The sequence below is a fragment of the Aythya marila genome, assembly GCF_965140915.1.
Source record: "Aythya marila genome assembly, chromosome: 2".
In the NCBI taxonomy this organism is placed as follows: Eukaryota; Metazoa; Chordata; class Aves; order Anseriformes; family Anatidae; genus Aythya; species Aythya marila.
Genome location: NC_139043.1, coordinates 10,439,430 through 10,458,408, shown reverse-complemented (window position 1 = coordinate 10,458,408; position 18,979 = coordinate 10,439,430). Strand labels below are relative to the sequence as shown.

The 18,979-nt window shown below is 35.9% G+C and overlaps 1 protein-coding gene across 1 annotated transcript in view; it reads left to right on the top strand.

Annotated features, from left to right (window-relative positions):
* Window positions 1-18,979, top strand: part of NCAPG2 (non-SMC condensin II complex subunit G2) — a 43,713-nt gene that overhangs the window by 4,958 nt on the left and 19,776 nt on the right. The window contains exons 4-13 of the mRNA XM_082754384.1: window positions 913-1,027; window positions 1,511-1,668; window positions 2,511-2,645; window positions 7,313-7,407; window positions 8,244-8,313; window positions 8,803-8,889; window positions 12,078-12,173; window positions 15,626-15,751; window positions 16,206-16,385; window positions 17,240-17,392. Coding sequence (XP_082610510.1) covers window positions 913-1,027; window positions 1,511-1,668; window positions 2,511-2,645; window positions 7,313-7,407; window positions 8,244-8,313; window positions 8,803-8,889; window positions 12,078-12,173; window positions 15,626-15,751; window positions 16,206-16,385; window positions 17,240-17,392 — 1,215 coding nt within the window. The remainder of the gene's footprint in view (window positions 1-912; window positions 1,028-1,510; window positions 1,669-2,510; window positions 2,646-7,312; window positions 7,408-8,243; window positions 8,314-8,802; window positions 8,890-12,077; window positions 12,174-15,625; window positions 15,752-16,205; window positions 16,386-17,239; window positions 17,393-18,979) is intronic.

The window sequence follows — 18,979 nt, the reverse complement described above, 5'->3', positions numbered from 1 at the left end:
TTATCAAAGTCACTTCCAGACATCTCCTTACAATGTTCATAACCGACCTTTTAATTACTGTGCGTGGATTAAGCTGAAGTTATGATTGGACTACACTATAAGAGATTATATCTGCTGATGATTTTGATTATAAAAGATGGGACTTGGTTTGGTCAAAACTTGAGTGGTTGTTTTGTATGTTTTATTTCAGTAAACAAATGCTGATCTCCGATGTGCCTTAAATATCTGGCATATACTATAAAAAATCACTACCTGTTTTAGTATGTCAGTTTATTGAATTAAGACTGTGAAATCTAGCTTTCAGTGCTCCTCCCCCGGATTATATTTGGTTTATACAGAATTATCCTAACTCTGACCCTCATTTACTGCTTCTGCACTGCAGTTCATTAACTCACTAGAATACTGCTGGGAAAGGTTTATTTAATTCTGAAAGGAAAAAAAAAGAAGTTCAGTGTGGAAATAATTTGGGAGACCTAGAGGCTTGTAGGAAATCATCATTTGTGCAGAGACCTCACCTACAAGTAGACACATTTACCTAGATTTAAAGGAATCAGGAAATCTTGCGTTTACACAACACCCTTTCTAGCTCTGGAATGGGTGTCTGTCTGAGTTGTTTTGTTGCGGATGAAGTTTTTTTTTTATGGAGGAGTGGATAAATATATACAGTCAAAAAGTTACCTACTGGCTAGACCTGAGAGCTTTTCTAAATTTTTTTTTTGTAAAGGATGTACCTTAAAAACTGCTTTTGCCTCTTCTTGATAGACTTTAGGTGCCAGTATACTCTTTGTTCAAAATAGAAGCTTAATAGCAACTCGGCTTTGCTCTCTGTTGCTAAGGTTGATTTCTTGTCATAATTTTCTTCTGAATATAAATAAACCACAGAATTGTTTCCTCGACATTGCTTTCTTTCAGAAACAAACTGTAGCTGTGATCCAAGGAGTGACAGCTGTCGTTACTGCTTCCATACCCGTAGTGGATGAAACTGTAAACTACAAAGTTCTTCTAGAATGTGCTTTCATATTGAATGGTGCGTACTTGTCTGTTACACTGTACATCATTACACTGGCTTTTAGCAGATGGGTGTACTGGGCTTTTTGTTTGACCCAAGTGGTCTATGGAAAAGAAATTTCAAAGACAGAGCTGCTACTGATGTAAGTTCTAATTTATGAAACAAACTTAAGGGAGCATTAAAAATCAGTTACACAACCTAAAATTTGGAACTTAAATAGTTTTCTTTCCCCCCATCTGTTCACCCAACTTTACTTATTCTGTGGCTTATAGAATTTTGAAGGCAAAATGAGATTCTACTGCTGCTGATCCAAAAACTCGGCCAAAACCTTAAAATTAACAAAGCTGCCTCAATACCCGCAGTAAGAATAAGCTGTTAAGACGTGTAAATGTGACAACAGCTGGTATAGACTGAGAGATACACTTAGTGTACTAAGAGACTAGCATTTTACATGTATAATATTATTCATTGCAATAAATAATTACTTTATTCCTGTTGTAGGTATTCTTCCTGCATTACCTGAATCTGAAAAAAACCTACAGGGTGCCATCCAACATATGTGTGAAATGTGGTGGGAAAAAGGACTGGAAGGGAAGGAGCAGCTAGGGAAAACTGTATTTATTATGTTGCTAAGAAAAAGCCTGAATAAAGCTGCTACGGTATGTGAAGATATATTAAATTTTAAATTATTAGTGAATATTCTAAGGAAGAATCTCTCCACAATAAACTTTTTTTCAAGTTAATTTATTTTCCCTGTCTTAGTGCTTCCCAGTTAATGAAACCTATGATACCATACTTGTTACAAATTGTCTTTTTGTGCTTGCTTGCATAAACCACATACTAAAATATTACTTTCCCTGGAATGAACTTCTAAGATTTTTTTTGGCATCATTTTTACAAGAGAACAGTTTGTTTTACAATCATTTTTTTTCTTCACTCATTTGTAAAGTCCAGTGACAAAGGTTTGAGTAGCAATTGGCTGTTTTTTAATTCAGGTTTTAAGTGGTATGCTCAATGACTCATAAGAGACTTCTTAAGTGGAAAGTGTCCTTTTCTGTTCCTCTTTATTTCTCTACAAATATTATTTCTAGCTTATTTCTCAATTGATGGACTGATTTTTTTTTCATATCTTTTGCACTAACCCAATAAATATCTCCCTTACTTGTTCCTTCCCTTTGTTTTTCACTGTTAACTGCTTTCATTGTTTAAAGATTTAGAAGTAGAATAGTGCAGTTTGCATCTGTTTTGCATGAAATACCAGCTTTCTGTACTTGAGCATGTCTTCCATTGCTGGAAGTCAGTATTTCTGCAGTTACACGTTTTTGAAATCTTTTCCCAATTATAGTGGTGAAAATCAATTAATGTTCATAATTTTGCAGTCTGAAAACCTTCTATCTGTAACAGTGAATTTCAAATTCATTATTTTAAATTCTTTAAATAATTCTTCACATTAAAGGTATACCTATACCACTATAACATGTTTTTTTTTTTCCTTTGTCAGGGTGCAGATGTAGTTCGTCTCTGGAATCTACATCAGACACTGTTGTATTTTGATTATGATTCAGAGGACAGTAATGAAGTCAAGGACTTGTTACTTGAGTGTTTTATGAGTGTAAGACACATTAAAAAAGAAGAGGTAAGCAAAATTTTATTCTTTGCTTTTCTTCTGTCAGTGGGCTTTGATTACTCTTAACAGTTTTGCATTAAGCCTTTTGACTGATAAGTTCTGACATACAGTCAACGATGCTGGGGCTGTTATCAGACTTCTTGCTATTTTTTCTGTCTCCGAATAGGAATGCTTTTGATTATTGAAAATCAAATGTTTTTGATTTTGGAGTGGTTTATTTTGTTTTTCAAAAGTTTAATGCAGGAGGGAGGTGAAATATCATTTGCTCTTCCTAATTTTTCTTCTGACTAGTCCTAAGTAAGTAATGTTGCTAAGCATTAATTACAGATTTACTGAGTTTGAGGTTGGACAGCACCCCGGAGATCATCTTGTGTAACACCCCTGCTCAAGGCAGTCAGCTCGAGAAGGTTGCTTAGGATCATATCCAGTTGCATTCTGAGCATCTTCAAGGATGGAGACCTTATAGTCTCTCTGGCAACTTGTTACAGTATTAACAAAAACCTATTTAAAATAATTTCCTGTATTTCATCTTGTGCTTTTGCATCTTATCTTGTCACTGAATACCACTAAGAACACACTCAATCTGGTGTGCTAGTTGGTTGTTTTACCACAGTGCTTTGTGGTTTTGAATCACCTGCAAAATTGCTGAGCATGTACTTTTATGTCACTAATGAACATTTTAAACAGTGTTATTCCAGTATTGTAGAGCAGTTTGGGTTGGAAGGGATCTTAAAGATGATGTAATTTCACACCCCTGCCATAGGCAGGGATGCTACCCACTAGATGAGGTTGCTGAAAGTCCCATCCAGCCTGGCCTTGAACACCTCCAGGGATGGGGCAGCCACAGCTCCTCTGGGCAACCTGTGCCTCACCACCCTCTGAGTGAAGAATTTTGTCCTTATATGTAATCTAAACCTTTGTCAACTCTTTGTCAACCGCACCACACAGCTTGGTGTCATCAGCAAACTTGCTGAGGGTGCACTCAATCCCCCTGTCCCTGTCACCAACAAAGATGTTAAGCAGTGCCAGTCCCAGTACTGACCCTTGAGGAACACCACTGTTACTGATCTCCACCTGGACATTGAGCCATTGACTGCAACTCTTTGAGTGTGACCATCCATCCAGTTGATGCTCTGGGGTACACTACTTGTGTCTTTTTGCCCAGAGGACTTCATGTTCTGACCTAAAGTTCAAACATGTGCAGAGTAATGCATGTGTCATCTTCTGAAAATGCTACTGCAGGACAGGTTTTTCTGTTTTTTTTTTTTTTTTTTTTTTTCCTCATCTTCCGTTTGGAAAATGTCTAACCAGCCTTAGTGCTGTGGTTAAGTGTTGCTACATTCAGGGAAGCTTTTTTATTTTTTTAATCCTCCCAGGAGCCTTTTCTGGTCAGTGCAGTATTTTGCCATCACTTATTTCACCTTTGCAATTTCTTCAGTGATCAGTCTAATGGGAGTCTTACTTTGGTAGAAAACTAATTCTTATTCCTCTATATGCCTGGCAGGTCACTTTCCATGCTTGAGGAAACTACTTTCTAGTCCACAATACAAGGGGAAGCAAAACCCATCCTGGAAGACTCTGAGATAGAGTTCAGTTAAATTGTGTCTGCAACCAATTTAGGCATCTATGTGGGAGCCAAATCACTTCAAGTCCTGGGAAGGATTTAATTGTTTAAGCATAAGTAAATGACCAATGCTACATTAAATGACCTAAGTTCTTTCAGACATCCATGTGGGACTGGCATGTAAAACACAGGATCTGTCGTAGATCTCTGCTTTCTGGAAAACCACCTGAAAGTTTAAAATTGTTTTGTGTTTAGGCAGTGGCAAACTGCCCCAGTCCATGGAGTCAACAGAACATTTCATCTTCATAAAGCAGTTACTTGACAACCGATCACCTGAATCACTCTTCAGGCAATTAATATTCTGGAGACTTAAACATCCAAATTTAGATGTCTCAGTTTGTCAGCTGTGGCTCAATTACGATATGTGAACTGCCTATATAGTTTCAGAACAGTGACTGGGATTTCTGTAGCTCTGCAGACAGAAGATTTAGTGTCTTGAAATTCACAGTACAAAAACCATTTTAATGTTGCTGTGAAACTACTGTGCTTCAGTTGCAAATCCTTCTGTTTGGGGATTTTGCATCCTGAGTACGGTTTTAGTGCCACTCCAGCTCATGCATATTCACTAGTCGTCCTGTCTGGTCACTTTGCTAATGATAGGTTTCTTGTAGCAACACATCTAACACACCCTAAGCATCTCTGCTGTACCTTTTTCTTAACTTCTGTGTCTAAAATGCTAATAGTCGTAGCTAATATCAGCATGTCTGAATTGTCTGTCAGGGCTCATGTTCCCTTAAAGATTTATCACTTGCAGGCTTGTTCTACAGTTCATAAAAAAAGTATTCCTCATTCTTTTTGGAGTGTGCATCTATGGGTATAACTCCATCGCAGCTTAATGAGATGTAATTCCAGTTGCAATGATCCCGTGTTACCATGGGCTAGCATTCCTATTTTCCTCTCTGCAGCATGAATGCTCATGCAGCTATGTGATGAGTTCATTCAAAGAGGTAGCTGATCAGTTTTCTTCCTAGGAAGATTGTCAGCTAGATAAATTGCTTTGAGTGGTTTATCGTATGCAAGGATGAAGAGAATGGGAGGGCCAGGAATATGGTATCCTGACTTTTAGACCAGACTAGACTGATACAGAATTGCACATTTATGCTTCATTGCAAGATCAGGGAGTTTAGTTTTTCTGCCTTCCATGACCATGCTATTCACCACGAAGTAATATTTCTCGCAGGCTTATTTTAAGGCTGCATTACTGGAGTGAGCCTCTGAATTTATCTCTGTGCAATTTATGAAGCCGTTCTTGTTCAGGTGAGATTTCCAATCAACTGGAGAGCCCTGCATAGCATCTATTACTTTGTTTTAAAGGTAGGCCTGTTCTCTTGTCTTCATTGCTAGCCATGTGTGTGTAAATGCAAGTGCCAAAGTCACAAAGTATTATGGCTGCAAGCACAGCAGTATGAGTTGCTCTGCACCATGTTGATGGGCTAACCCCAAAGATGACAAGTTCACAGTCTTATCGCCTACCACTGGTTTACGTCTCAGGATACCGAGGATGCTGATGGCGCTAATCAATTCAGATCCATTGATCACAAGTGGCAGGTTTGATTAGAGTCATTCGCTATTGTTCTCATGATCAGGGTCAGTCTGTTGAGATCAAAGGAAAAAGGAATTGGACAGAGTTGAATACAAATTTCTATTGCTCCTTGCTTCAGGAGGTTCAAAGGTACTTTGTTCTTTTTCTTTATCTTTTGAGAAGAGTTTGAATATGGCCTAACCTTTGCCTTGTTGAGGTAGGAGCTGTAGGTCAAGACTCCCTTGACTTTTCAGTTTGACAAGGACGTTGATGGGAGAGTATACCACTGGGACTCCAGTATATGTGTTAGACCACCAAAGCTGGAGATGAGTGGCTCTTTTTATTTTTATCTGGTGTTTTTCATTCTTGGTAGCATCTCTTGTTTGACAACAGAAAGGATTCTATCAGACTTGTCAACAAGAATCATGACATTGTATTTAGCTTTTTAGGTCTTGATTTTAATGATCTTCTGCATTTACTTCTTGACCTGCAGGCATTTAACTCATCATTTCCACTTAAGCAGTTTCTGCCTATATACTTCCTTCCCTCTGTCCTTAATCTATAATGTTGTAGGTGCCTGGCATTATCAGCCTTGTTCGAGCCTCTGTTTTCTCATTGGTCTCGACATAACTGTTAGTTATGCTCTGAGTGGAAGAGTCTTTGAGCTTTATTACTTCATCTTATGAGTGTTCCTGCTTTATTTTGTCTAGAAAAGTACAAAGGACCTTTGCAATTGTCTGACTTGCTCTTATGTATGATCAGACTTCTCAGAGTCTCAGAAGCTGGGTACTTTCACTCCAGGATGGCACAGAGCTAGGCTGCCTGTACAGATATACTATGAGGTTCTAGCTCCATTGGCAGCTCTTGCTGAGTCCAGAAGAGCAAGATTTTATTTCCTCTCTCCACAGCCTTCCACTCCCTTTTCTTGCAAAATGTTTTCTTATTTAGTAAAGTTGTCGTTACTACTTCTAATTTGCTAAAAGGAAAGAAAACCTAATTCAGAAAAAAATATTTATTCTGCTTTTACGAATTAAGGCATCTCTAGGAGGCTGGCAATATTGCCTTCAATGAGACAATATGAAAGGAATTGTCCTTGCTAATCACAGCATTTATTTTCCTCAGTGGCCCAGCTGTTCTGTGCTTTTGTTCAAAATTATTTCTGCATCTAATGCTGGAAGAGTTGTGTTATTTTATCTGTAGCTTCACCAGCAGTACAGTGTCATCCCAAAATGATGCTGCACTTGACAGAGCTCTGATGACCCTTGATGTGAGGGTCCTGAGCTGCACAGTCCCTTATCATTATAGAATACTAGCTGAAGTCAGTCCAGAACAGATTGGACATTGGAAAAGAAGACAGGCAAATACACAATCCAGCAGAGTAACAGCAATACTTGAACTAGGTTTAAAAATTAAGAATCTTTATTTACTGCTGAAGTGGCTCTTAAACTGGGTGTTCCTCTAGGGTCTGACTTCCATTTTGTATTGCTTTGTTTACTTTTTTGTTTTTACTCCCTCTCCCTCTGCCAACAGGGAAGAAGATTCTTGAGCTTTTTGTTCAGCTGGAATGTCAACTTCATTAAAATGATACATGGAACTGTTAAAAACCAATTACAGTTTTTTCCAAGGTATGCATCACAGCTACAGTTCTTAATGATCTTCAGGAGCTTGGCTAAAATTTTGTTTGTCTCAAGCTAAAAAACCTAGTATGTTGATTAAAAAATATATCAGCATCCAGAGACCTTCAAATCTGCTGAATATAAATACCGTATTGTTTCAACAATTTCATTTAATTGTTGCTTTGTACATGCCTGTATATACAATTATAGGTGTAGTAAAGTGCTTTTTTAGCAATAGCTAAAGCAAATGATTTTTACTTAAAATGCACTGCATTACTTGCAAAGTTGGTGTTAGAGAACTGCAGGTCTGTTCCTGCTTCTGCAAGATGTTGTTATTTTTCCTGTTAACAACCTCTGATTTAGTATGGTAAGGTTCTAACAAGAGATGGTCTAAATAAGAAATAACTTGTAGGATCATAGTCTGAGAACTTGATTGATGGGTGAAAAGCATGGATTTTTTTCCTTTGATTATTCAGAGAAATGTTACATAGGTTATTCTTTGAATTAAAATCAGAGGCTTTCTAATGCTTTCAGTTAAAATAATTTGTGTATGCATTTGTAAACAAGTTAAGGCATTCATTAAGAGATTAAATTATCTGTGCTGAATTTTGACTTTCCTACTGTAAGCAATTTTTTTTTTATGAGTGTTTGGGTTCATTAATTGACAATTAACTTTGTTTTTCTGTAATTATCAGTGTAGACTTTCAAGATATTTACTTCCTCTAAAAGTAATGTTGATTCACAGAATTAAGAATAGTAATGATACTAAGCAAAAACTTTGTTATTACTTTTATGAGGTCTACATAGGATGCTTGTTTGATAGTGTTTCCCATATGTTAATGCAGGTCCTTAATGGAATACATTTCAGAAGTTTACTTCAGAGCATGGAAGAAGGTGTCAGGAGAAGCTTTAAAGGTATTACTGTGCTTGAAATTTTGTTTGGATAACTCTGTATTTTAACATGGGGAGATTATATGAATTTTCAACCTAGGAAAGGTTCCTAAGCAAGCCTCGAGGAGTACTTTCCATAAGAAAACGGCCTCTTCTGCATTGCCAAAGAATAAGCAAGTTATGCTATGAATGTTTGGCCACTGTGATTGGCTTGGTTGTGCTTAAGCTGCTTTAATTCTGCTGCTGAAATGTTGTTTTATACAACTATGCACGTTAATGTTTGTTTTTTTTTTGTAAATGCAGGAGTTACCTGAGTTACTGAAACATTTACTCAGTATGTGCTGGGCTACATATTTGGTATCTTAAATATTTACCAAGTTTTTGTAGATTTCCATGGGAATGATCAAAAGTGTAATTACAGCATCACAGCAAAGCCCCAGTCAAATTTCCACTCCACTGCTTATTACTGTTTTCTTGTGTGTTAACATTAGCATGTATGTGTTTTTACTGTAGATACTTGAACATAATTGTATTCAGGATTTCATGCATCATGGAATTCATCTTCCCAGGAGCTCTTCTGTTCATTCTAAAGTTAGAGAGGTAAGATCCTGTAAAGCATGACATGATCTAGTAGCATCAAACTCAGATCATAAGCATAAATGAGAAATTTTCCATTTCCTACTGAAATACTGTATCGGATCTGTCTGGGATGGAAATAATTTTGTTCATAGCAGCCATAGCTGTCATGAACAGCCACATATGCACAGCCACATATGATGCTGTGGTTTGGTGTTCTAAAACAGTGAACACACACCCAAGTTTTAGCTGTTGCTGAGCAGTGCTTGCATGCTGTCCAGGCTGTCTTTTTTCCCAACTCTGTCTCCCTAGCAAGTAGGCTGAGGGTGAGCAAGAAGTTGGAAGGGGACACAGCTGACCCAAATAGACCAGAGGTCTATTACATTCCCTGTAGTGTCGTGCTCAGCAATAAGAACTGAGGGAAGGGGGATTTTGAGGAGGTAGTAGCCATTGCTTGGAGACTGGCAGGGCATTGGTCTGGTAGTGGAAAGTGAGTGGTTGCATTGGCATCACTTTTTTTCTTTTCTGAATCCCTCTTTCATTCACTTATTAAACTGTCTGTATCTCGACCCACAAGTGTTCTTGCTTTTGTTCTTTTCCTCATTGCACCAGGAGGGGAGTGAGTGGGCAGTTGTGTAGTGCTTAGCTGGAGACTGGGTCAACCCACTGTACTAATCTGAAACGTAGTATCTGTCTTTCAGAATATTATTAGAACAAATTTTAAGAGGAATTTGCTTATAGTTTGGCAACAGATTTCCCTGCCAAAGTTGAATAAGTAGCTTTTTAAGACAAGGCACTCATATCTGATCTATACCTTCACACTTCCTGTGCTTTCCCCCAAATATGTAGAAGCTAGAGTGTACAGTATGTGCAGTAAACAGCTTGATATACCAGTATATTTATCCTATCTCATATCTAGTGGGTTCCCTTGTCCTCTGACCCAATGTATTTCAGGTAAATATAGCAAGCTAGCATAAGCATCCTATGTTTTATCATTACAAGACATGTTCAGCTGTTAAGGCATAGAAGTGTAGGCGTTAACTAACGTATCCGTTACCAACGATTGGTAGCATTGTATCAAGAAAACATACAAGTCTGTGTGCCACAGTTTTTTTCCCCTACTGTTGGTTAGCATTATGCTAGTGATGTTGTGTAAAAAGGCAAAAAGGGACTAAGTATGTGGTCCAGCAAGCGTAACCAGTTTTGGTTGTCCCCAGGGAAATGAAATACCTAATAATTTGAGAGCAAAAACTGTTTTAAACTGTTCTACAGACTGTGTAAGGTCTCTCATTCACAGTAAGCTGTGGCTATCCCTTCCATGAATTTGACTCGTTGATGCTCTTGTTTCAAAATTATTTACAGAACTTTTTTTTTTTTTTTTAAACTTAATTCACGTTTTTATTATTAGCCAGTACTTGGAATACGGTGCTCAGAATTACTGTATTTGTTTTTTGCTTTTGATCTAAAACATTACAGAAACAACAGAGACTATTTTATATATGTATGTAACATTATATATATAAATAACAGAGATTATTATTTAAAAATATATATAACAACAAAGAATGAGTGCCCATTCAGCAACTTCATAGTCTGTTGGTGAGTAGGAGCTCAGTGAGTATTTTTCAGGAACTCAAGCCAGAATGCCTACTTTTATCTAAAGTTATCAACGTTCAGTGGTAACGCCTAATCCACATACGAGCAGGGGGAAGTCCTGTTTCCCTACCATGTTTAGTCATGGCTGCACAGCTCTGCACAGAATTGCTTCTGTTGCAATGTTGATGCATTGAAAATAGTTTTTCATTTTCTAATATAAGTTCCAGATTTTTCCAAGAATATGAAAATAAAGTCATGTCAAAAGCTATATTGGGAATGTATCGTATTAAACAAACAGGTTTTACAAAGTTCAAGTTTAGAATTTTGATGGAGTAGGATTTTGACAGGGTGTTTCATTTTATTGAGAATCAGAGAAGCATATGATCTGGAAAGAGTACGGTGATGTAAATAAATGCCTTGAATTGTAGGGGTGGTCACGAGTCTTGGAATAAATTTGTAATGATGCCCATTCTTTTTCAGTATGCAAGAATTTAATTTAAAATGATCCTGTTAGAGTACAGTAGTTCCTGTAACAAATAATAGCACAAACAAAATACAGTTATTCGCTTGAACAATGTTTAGGCTACGTTATTGAAAGAACAGTAGATTTACAAAAAAAAAAAAAAAAGGGGGGGGGGCAACAGGTACAACCCTCCATCATGAATTTAAATTTCTGATTATAAAAAGTCTGTCAAATATCCAACGTTCGCTGTTCTCCTAATGAAATCTATTGCAATACAGTAGTGATTTGCCATTAATTCTGGCAAGATTAGATTAGTCTTTCTTGAATACAAATTATAGTCACATAGCCTCTTGTAAATAACATAATGTCTTTACTTAAATTCATCTGAAAGTCAGGAAAAAGTATTCTTCCACTATAGCATTGTTTCTGTAGAACTGATTCACAGACTTCCCAGTCTAGCTGTAGTTGGGATTACCTGAATTAGTCAGGGTTGACACTGAAGGGGCCTTCTTTTCAAAATGCCCAGTGTATGCATATCATACAAACATACCAAGCTACATGATGTCCTTTCTCTTACTCTGCCCTGGTCTTCTACTTTACTTTTTTGCCTGCATAGTTTGAGTATAGTGGGGGTTTAGGTAGCTAAGCACTATGGTACTTCTTGATTTTTGTCAGTGCCTATATGTTTATTACATCTGTAGATTTTTATTTGGATAATTCTATTTAACAAATAGCATTCCTTTTTTCTTAACATAGAAATGGGTTCGTTTATTTGCAGTTGATAATTACATTGTTGCAATGTATTTCTGCCAGTTAGTTTAAACAAATTACAAGTTTTTTACCTTAATAAAAAAAAGGTTGCAGCAAAGCTGACTCTGTAGCCATGTTTGCCATTCTTATGTGTAGATGTCTATACAGGCTTATTGAATCAATAAATAATGGTGTTTACTAGATTTGTTTTTTTTTAATGATTTTTGTTACTAATAAAATATAGGGTCAGTTGATGTGTCTAGTTATATCATGTCCCTTACTTAGTATGGAAAATTCATTAGTCTTAAGTAAACGATGAGGTAATTCCTCACCACTGCACACTCCCTTTCTTGAATGTATATAGCAGTGTACAAAATATTTGTGGTCTTTTTGTTTTTGTCAGATGCTGAGTTACTTTCATAAACAAAGTAAAGTTCGCCAAGGAGTTGAAGAAATGCTCTATCGATTGTACCAACCTATCCTTTGGAGAGCACTGAGGGTAATTATCCTTTTCAGAATATAAGGCTACCTTTCTCCAGCTATCAAGTTTTGGATCCCTCCCACGTGTCTTTTTTTTAATAATATACGTGTGTGTATATATATTATATATATATTTATTTATTTATTACATATATATACATACATAATTTTCATACTACTAATGGTTCCATCACTAGAACAAAGGCTTTTTAGTTTGTTTGTCTTTTTTTTGTTGTTATTTTTCCCCCTGTTGCGTTTTACATTGACAGCTTCTATGTAAGGAATAAAGAACTTTTAACTGAGAAGTTAACAGACGTATCAAGTAGGTCACAGAGAATTTGCTTTAATATGGCAAAATAGTCCAACTATTGTGAACATAGACTTCAAAAAGGTACAGGGAGGATCTTCAAAAATTGAATACGGCAATTATATGAATCATGTAATGATTCAGTACAAGGAAAGATTCTGCATTCCAGATGATTCAATACTGTATTTGTGATAGGTGAAAGGAAATATTATGTGAGTGAACATCAAAATTTGGGTGTTGATTTTTGGTTAGGCCTCTGTCTTGCTTTTGTATAGCTAATATTTCTCATAGTGCTGCCGAAGTATTTACCATTTTTAGAGAACCATTGCTGTGACTCAGAAACACCAGTACTTTAAGATACAGAACTTAGACTGGAAGCTAATAGTTGTTCCTAGTAGCGTGGATTCCTCTCCCAAGCTTGAAATGTCAGTTTAATTTTAGATAACCAGTTTGATGCTCCTATTTTAGCCAGTGTATAAACCCCTAATTTAATATAGTGAGGAACAAATCTTGTTCTGGAACACTGGTTATATAAAAGAAAGAACTCATAAAGGGGCCTCTTTACCCCTACTTCTTGCAAAAAGAAAAACTACTTCAGTTGTAACAATAAGTGTTCTAGAGCTGTTCATTTTGAAACTACTTGTGTTCCTCTCTAAGCCTTTAAACTGAGAATGGATGTTTGTTACACATAGTTCTGTTTTTCCTAATTGTTTGTTTTGCAGATACTTAGGACAAGCTTACTTTGTGGCTTTTATTTACATGCATTTATAGCCTTTATGCAACCTTAATATACCTTTTTATAATATAAACCCTTATGTAACTTCTTCATCTGTATTCACATGTTTATTATGAAAAGTAATCCTTATGTGCAAAGATAGCAGAAACAGTTGTGCAGTGGTAGGTTGTTCTTTAACCAGAAAGTGTATGTTTATTGTGAGATAAGTAGTGATTAAGCTATTTTGTAACAAACTCAAAAAATCAAGAACTGTTCCTCCAGGAAGTCAAGCTGTTCAAGAAAGTGATTTCTTTAAAGGGGTGTTTTTAATTTTTTTTATCATCATACACTTTAAAACTAACTGACTGGTGAAAAATACCGTTTTAAATAATGGGAAGTGAATTTCAGGAGTTGTAAGATCAGATGAAACTTACAAGAAAGCTCTGAAAACAAACTGAACAAAAAATGAAAATGCTGCTTAAAAAGATTCTGTCAGTTCTTTAAAGTAGTACGGGCATAGAGGTAAAGAGAGGTACATAGAGGTAAAATCACTTGAATAACTGAAGGCTCCTCTTAAGTTGAAGAGTCACCGTGACATAGAATAGTCCTAGGTTCTACCCAGGATCTACACTATTAAATTGAAGGCATTTTTTCTATTAAGAACTTGAATATGCAAGGACATTAGGGATAAATTCCAATTAATTGAAGGAAGGAATTTAAAATGTTGATATCCAGTTCAGAATTAAAATGAGCTTAATGGAATTCAGTGTGATGTAGTTTATCAAAATTGACTTTTTGGAATGGTCATGGTAGACAATATCTAGCTTGTGGGTTGTTTTAAGGAGGGTTTAAGTTCAGTTTCATATGAAATATTAGGGTAAAGAACTATTTCACCCTTAATTCACATACTGACTTGTTCCTCACCAGAAATCCTCAATACAGACAAGCTTGTTGTTGAAAGATTTTCTGCATCTTTATAGGACTTTATTAAGATTTATAATCTTTCCACTTTTAGCCTGTTTATATTATCCATGATAAAATCAAGTAAAGCACAAATCCTTAACTAAATAATATATAGATGGGCTTTACTTGGACAGTATTAAATTTAGAATTGCGATTAATTTTTTTGGCCTTCTAAAACTTTGTTGGCTTTTTTCTTTTTTTTCTACCTGGAGATGAGACAACTCCCTCTCCACCCTCAATGAGGATCAATTCAGAAGGGAAATAGAAAATAAATTGTAAATAAAGTAATTGTAATTTCCTGGTTTTACTTGCCATTAACTTCTTTAGTTCTAAATATTACATGGTTGTACATTTTTTTTCTCATCCCTGCCTTTTGTCCGAATATTCTTATGACAAGGGAAGAAGAAAATTGAATAATTATAGCAGGATGTTCCCTGAACTATCTAGTATCTTGTTCCAAAGATTAAGCCTACTTTGCTTGTTTCATAAGATTCTATGTATGCTTTTTTTTTTTTTTTAATTGGACCCAAAATCTGAACAGAATTTTTCCTTCTCTCTTGCTTCTAAGAGAAGTGAGCACAGGCTTTTATCAAAGACTACTGTCTTTGATAAATAAAATATTCTCTTGTAGTTATATTTCAGGTTTCTTCCTGAGATGCACTGAGTTTCATCTTCATTTCCTTGACTGCTTGGTGTTTACTACTCTTTATGAGCCCACAGGGCCAATTATTTTTCACCGGTTGTCTAAATACACATTTATTTCATTTTTCTTTACATTTGGGGCTCTACAGCCAGCAAAACATATAGTGTAACACCCTGAAAATGATTACAAATGGTAAAATGTCTGAGAGTTATGAGGCTTGCTTTAGAATTTTGATGAGCTGACTGCAACTCAAAAAACACGGTCCTACTACTTACGTGCATAGATACAGAACGGAATATGTTTACGTTGGATAAGTTATCGTCCAGGCTTGTTGGTACTTAGTTTCTGAATGCTGTTTTCTTGAAGAAATAGGCTTGAGCTTTTCAATTAAATTACCTTTCTCTGTGTAAACTTAATAGTTAAAGCTTTGCTTGAATTGCAGATTCCTGTATTCTGAAGAGCAGCTTTAAGGATTTAAGCCCAAGTATGTGTGTCAGGTGACCAAGAGAAATCCTAACTGCTTTTAATTTATTCAGCATTACAGAAAGCAGAAGGGCTCAGACTGTGACTCTTCAGGATCATTAAAGTTGATAATGCTTTGAGAGCTTATTGTGCTACTAGCTTGGGATTTACTGAATGAGTAGAAATGTAAAGTGCAAAAAAATCATGTTACTATAACTTCTTCCATATATATAAAAGCTAATCTTTTCAGCCTACTACATTAGAAATACGTGATTGCCAGAAGTGTTTAGAGAGCCGTATTTCCTAGGGTATGCTTTTCAATACTAATAATTTGGTAATACTGTACTTACCAAAAATATACTTTTTCCTTCATTCTAACAGGCTAGAAACTCAGAAGTTCGATCAAATGCAGCATTTTTGTTTATTGATGCTTTTCCTATTCGTGATCCTAGTTTTAATGTTGAAGAGATGGACAACGAAATACAGAAACAATTTGAAGAACTTTTTGTAAGTTTTAATTAAGCTGAAATGCTGAAAACTAACTAAAATTAAGCATTGATAAAATTAAAATGTATGGAATTTTAGGATAGTATTCACAGGGAAATACTGAGATACAGAAAATACAAAAATAGACTTAATATTTTAATTTTCTGTAATATGTTGACAACAGACAACGTTGCACCATTTTTGACTCTGAAAAGGAAATATTTGGCATTGTTATTCATTAACCTGTGAATGAAGAATGCTCTTGAAAGACTAGATGCGTGAGTAATGATGGTGATCCTTATTTAACCTAGGATTGATGGAGAGTGCTTTACATTTATTTAGTAAGGATTCAATGGAAGTTTAGTACTGTATTAATAAATATTTCTGAAAAGAAGTAAAAAAGAAAAAAAATCTGTCATATAGCAGCGGATTTGCAATAATGCGTGTACTCACATTGTTCTTTTGGTTGTTACAGAATCTCTTAGAAGATCCTTATCCAGTTGTCCGTTCTACAGGGATACTTGGAGTTAGTCAGATAACATCCAAATACTGGGAGATGATTCCTCCACCAATTGTTGCTGATCTTTTAAAAAAACTAATTATAGAGCTGGCATGTGATGTAACATCTGCTGATGTTCGATGCTCTGTTTTTAAAGTAAGTCTTTTTTCTAAATGTAAAATCATGATTGTCGTTTCTACATTTCACCTGGAGCAAAGGTTTCTAGGATAGGCCACTTTTAGTCAAGGATGCTGCTTATTCTGCAAAATGACAGATGGAATAAAGTTCCTAGTACAAGCAAATTCTGCGCACGTTTTATAAGTCACATAATAAGAACAAACAAAATGTTTTCTAGAATGGTGACTGGCTTTATGAATCCCAATCACTTCGCATTTCTAGTCTGATATTCTTTGTATGTTGTTTGGACCTGGTAACTTCATCATTTTAGCTATTAGAAGTTATGCTTAGTATGCAGGTGGGTTCTGGTACATTTCTGCGTCACTAGTTTTAACATATCCCTAGAGAAACTCCCTAAGTTGTATTTCCACTTAAAATTTTGTGCATGTCAATTAATTTTTAATTTGGAGCTATCTTTGTGTTAATCCACGCTTACTCCACTACAGCAGAGCTCTATACTGAATAAACAAAGTGCTGAGTCAAAAGGAGCTCAGCAAATAAAGACTAATTATTAATCTGAAATCAGCAGAGTTTAGGGAGCTATTATTGCTGCCACAGAAAGTATTTGACATTGTGTCCTTAGAAGGCAGGACTATGGCCTCAGCATAGATCTGAAGCTGCTTCACCTGAAGTGAGCTCACAGAACATGGTTCACTGGAAATTTGATGTAACTTTTGTGAAAGAATACAACAGGAAAAATATGCGTGCACAGGATGCCCCTGCATAATTTAACCTTAGAAGTGTCGTGGTCCAGTTCAGCAATTTTTAGCTACATCTTTTTTGTAAATCTACTCTTTAAAATTTGTATTTAGCATAATGATTTTTTCTTGCAGTGCCTACCGATAACTTTGGACAACAAACTAAGTCACCCATTACTGGAGCAGCTCTTGCCAGCACTTAAACACAGCCTTCATGACAATTCAGAGAAAGTGCGAGTGGCCTTTGTTGATATGCTGCTGAAAATCAAAGCTACTAAGGCAGCTAAGGTAGGATAAGTGTTGCTTCATAGGTAGCAGACAGAAAATAAAATCAAAGTATTTATTTTAACAATAATTGTACCTTTGAGACTACTGCAGTTAGCATTGAAAGAAAAAAAATACATATTTAATGTAGTAACACTCTTAATTTCAGGTTTTCCCTTCCTTATATCATTAAGCATGTAACTGATAGTTTATTTCTAAGACTTGTGGATTCTGTTGCTATTAATCTGTTTTAAAGCATCCATTTTAAAAATTTTGATCCAAATGTAGGTGGTAGTATGGAAGTACTTCTTATTAATGATTTTGTGAATTCTACTGAAATTATGGTGTTCATGAAGAATCCTTTAAAAATGATATATAGTTTTTTAAATTTATTTATTTATTTATTTATTTTTTAATTGAGACTGCTCCTGATGAACTTGCAAGCTTTCTACAGTTGTTCCTCTAGGATGAGATAACCATAGGTGATAATGCTGTGTCTGGATATCGCTGTGGCAAAGATTTTGTAGACATGGTGGAAAAGTTGGCTTCTTGATTGAGCCAAGTGAACTCTTGTTCTCTTCTCTCCCACATTTTTTTCGCTTGTTCTGGATTATTATTATTTGGAGTAGGTCCAGCAGACTTCTCTGTGCTTACTACTTTTTACTCGGTGGTATTGCAACAATTCCACAATATTGTTTTCTCAGGGAGTTTGTCTTCCCTGCCCTCTTGTGGCCGTGCCGTGGTAGGACAGTCAGAACAGCCACAGCTGCTTAGCTCAAGGCAGGACTCTTTCACCTAAAATGCTTGATGCCTTTACTGAATTGCTTTCTTACTTTTTATTTACCTATTTTTATAATTTTTATTTGCCTTTTGTGGGTGGGCATGTCCTCCAGCATTTTGTTTCCTTTCATAGAGATTTTAAACAACTTTGTGTTCTGCCGTGGACTCTTACTATATAGAGCAATAATCTCTGCTGTTAATGGTTTACTAGAGTCAATTTTATATTTTATTTTAATCATGGTTTTGTCTCTCGCTGAGCCTAGTTATTAGGAATTGCCTCTCTTGTTCTATGCAAATGCATGCTGTAGTCATGTGTATGAATCTCTGTTGTTCGTGACAGAATTAACCTTTGAATAAATGCTCCGTCTGTTTTTTAAGGCTTCAATACTCCAGAAACACATCCCCCCAGAACATGAGAATCACCTACTTGCCAAATGTGTGCATTCCAGCTTTGATCACAAGACCTCAGAGACATTATATTAAGACTAGACCACCTCAGTACCTTCCAAATTTCCCCAAATAGGCCCAAAACACAGGATAAAGGGGAAGCCATTTCAGAATAGAGTTTTCAGCTTTTTGTATGCTGGCTTTGGTTTACAATAAGGATGTAAATGTACAGTGGCAGAAGTCATCTCTGTGAAATTGAACCTCAGAGATTGTGCCTGTGAATTAACCGGTAGGGGAAGATATATCACTTGATTCACAGAATCAGCAGAAACAACTGATTACAGTACTGTAGTTCTGAAAGGTTTTTGAAATCTTAATCATGATTTCCATAATGTTATTATTTATTCTTAAAGTACTCAACAAGCGTATATTCCCTTAATCTGA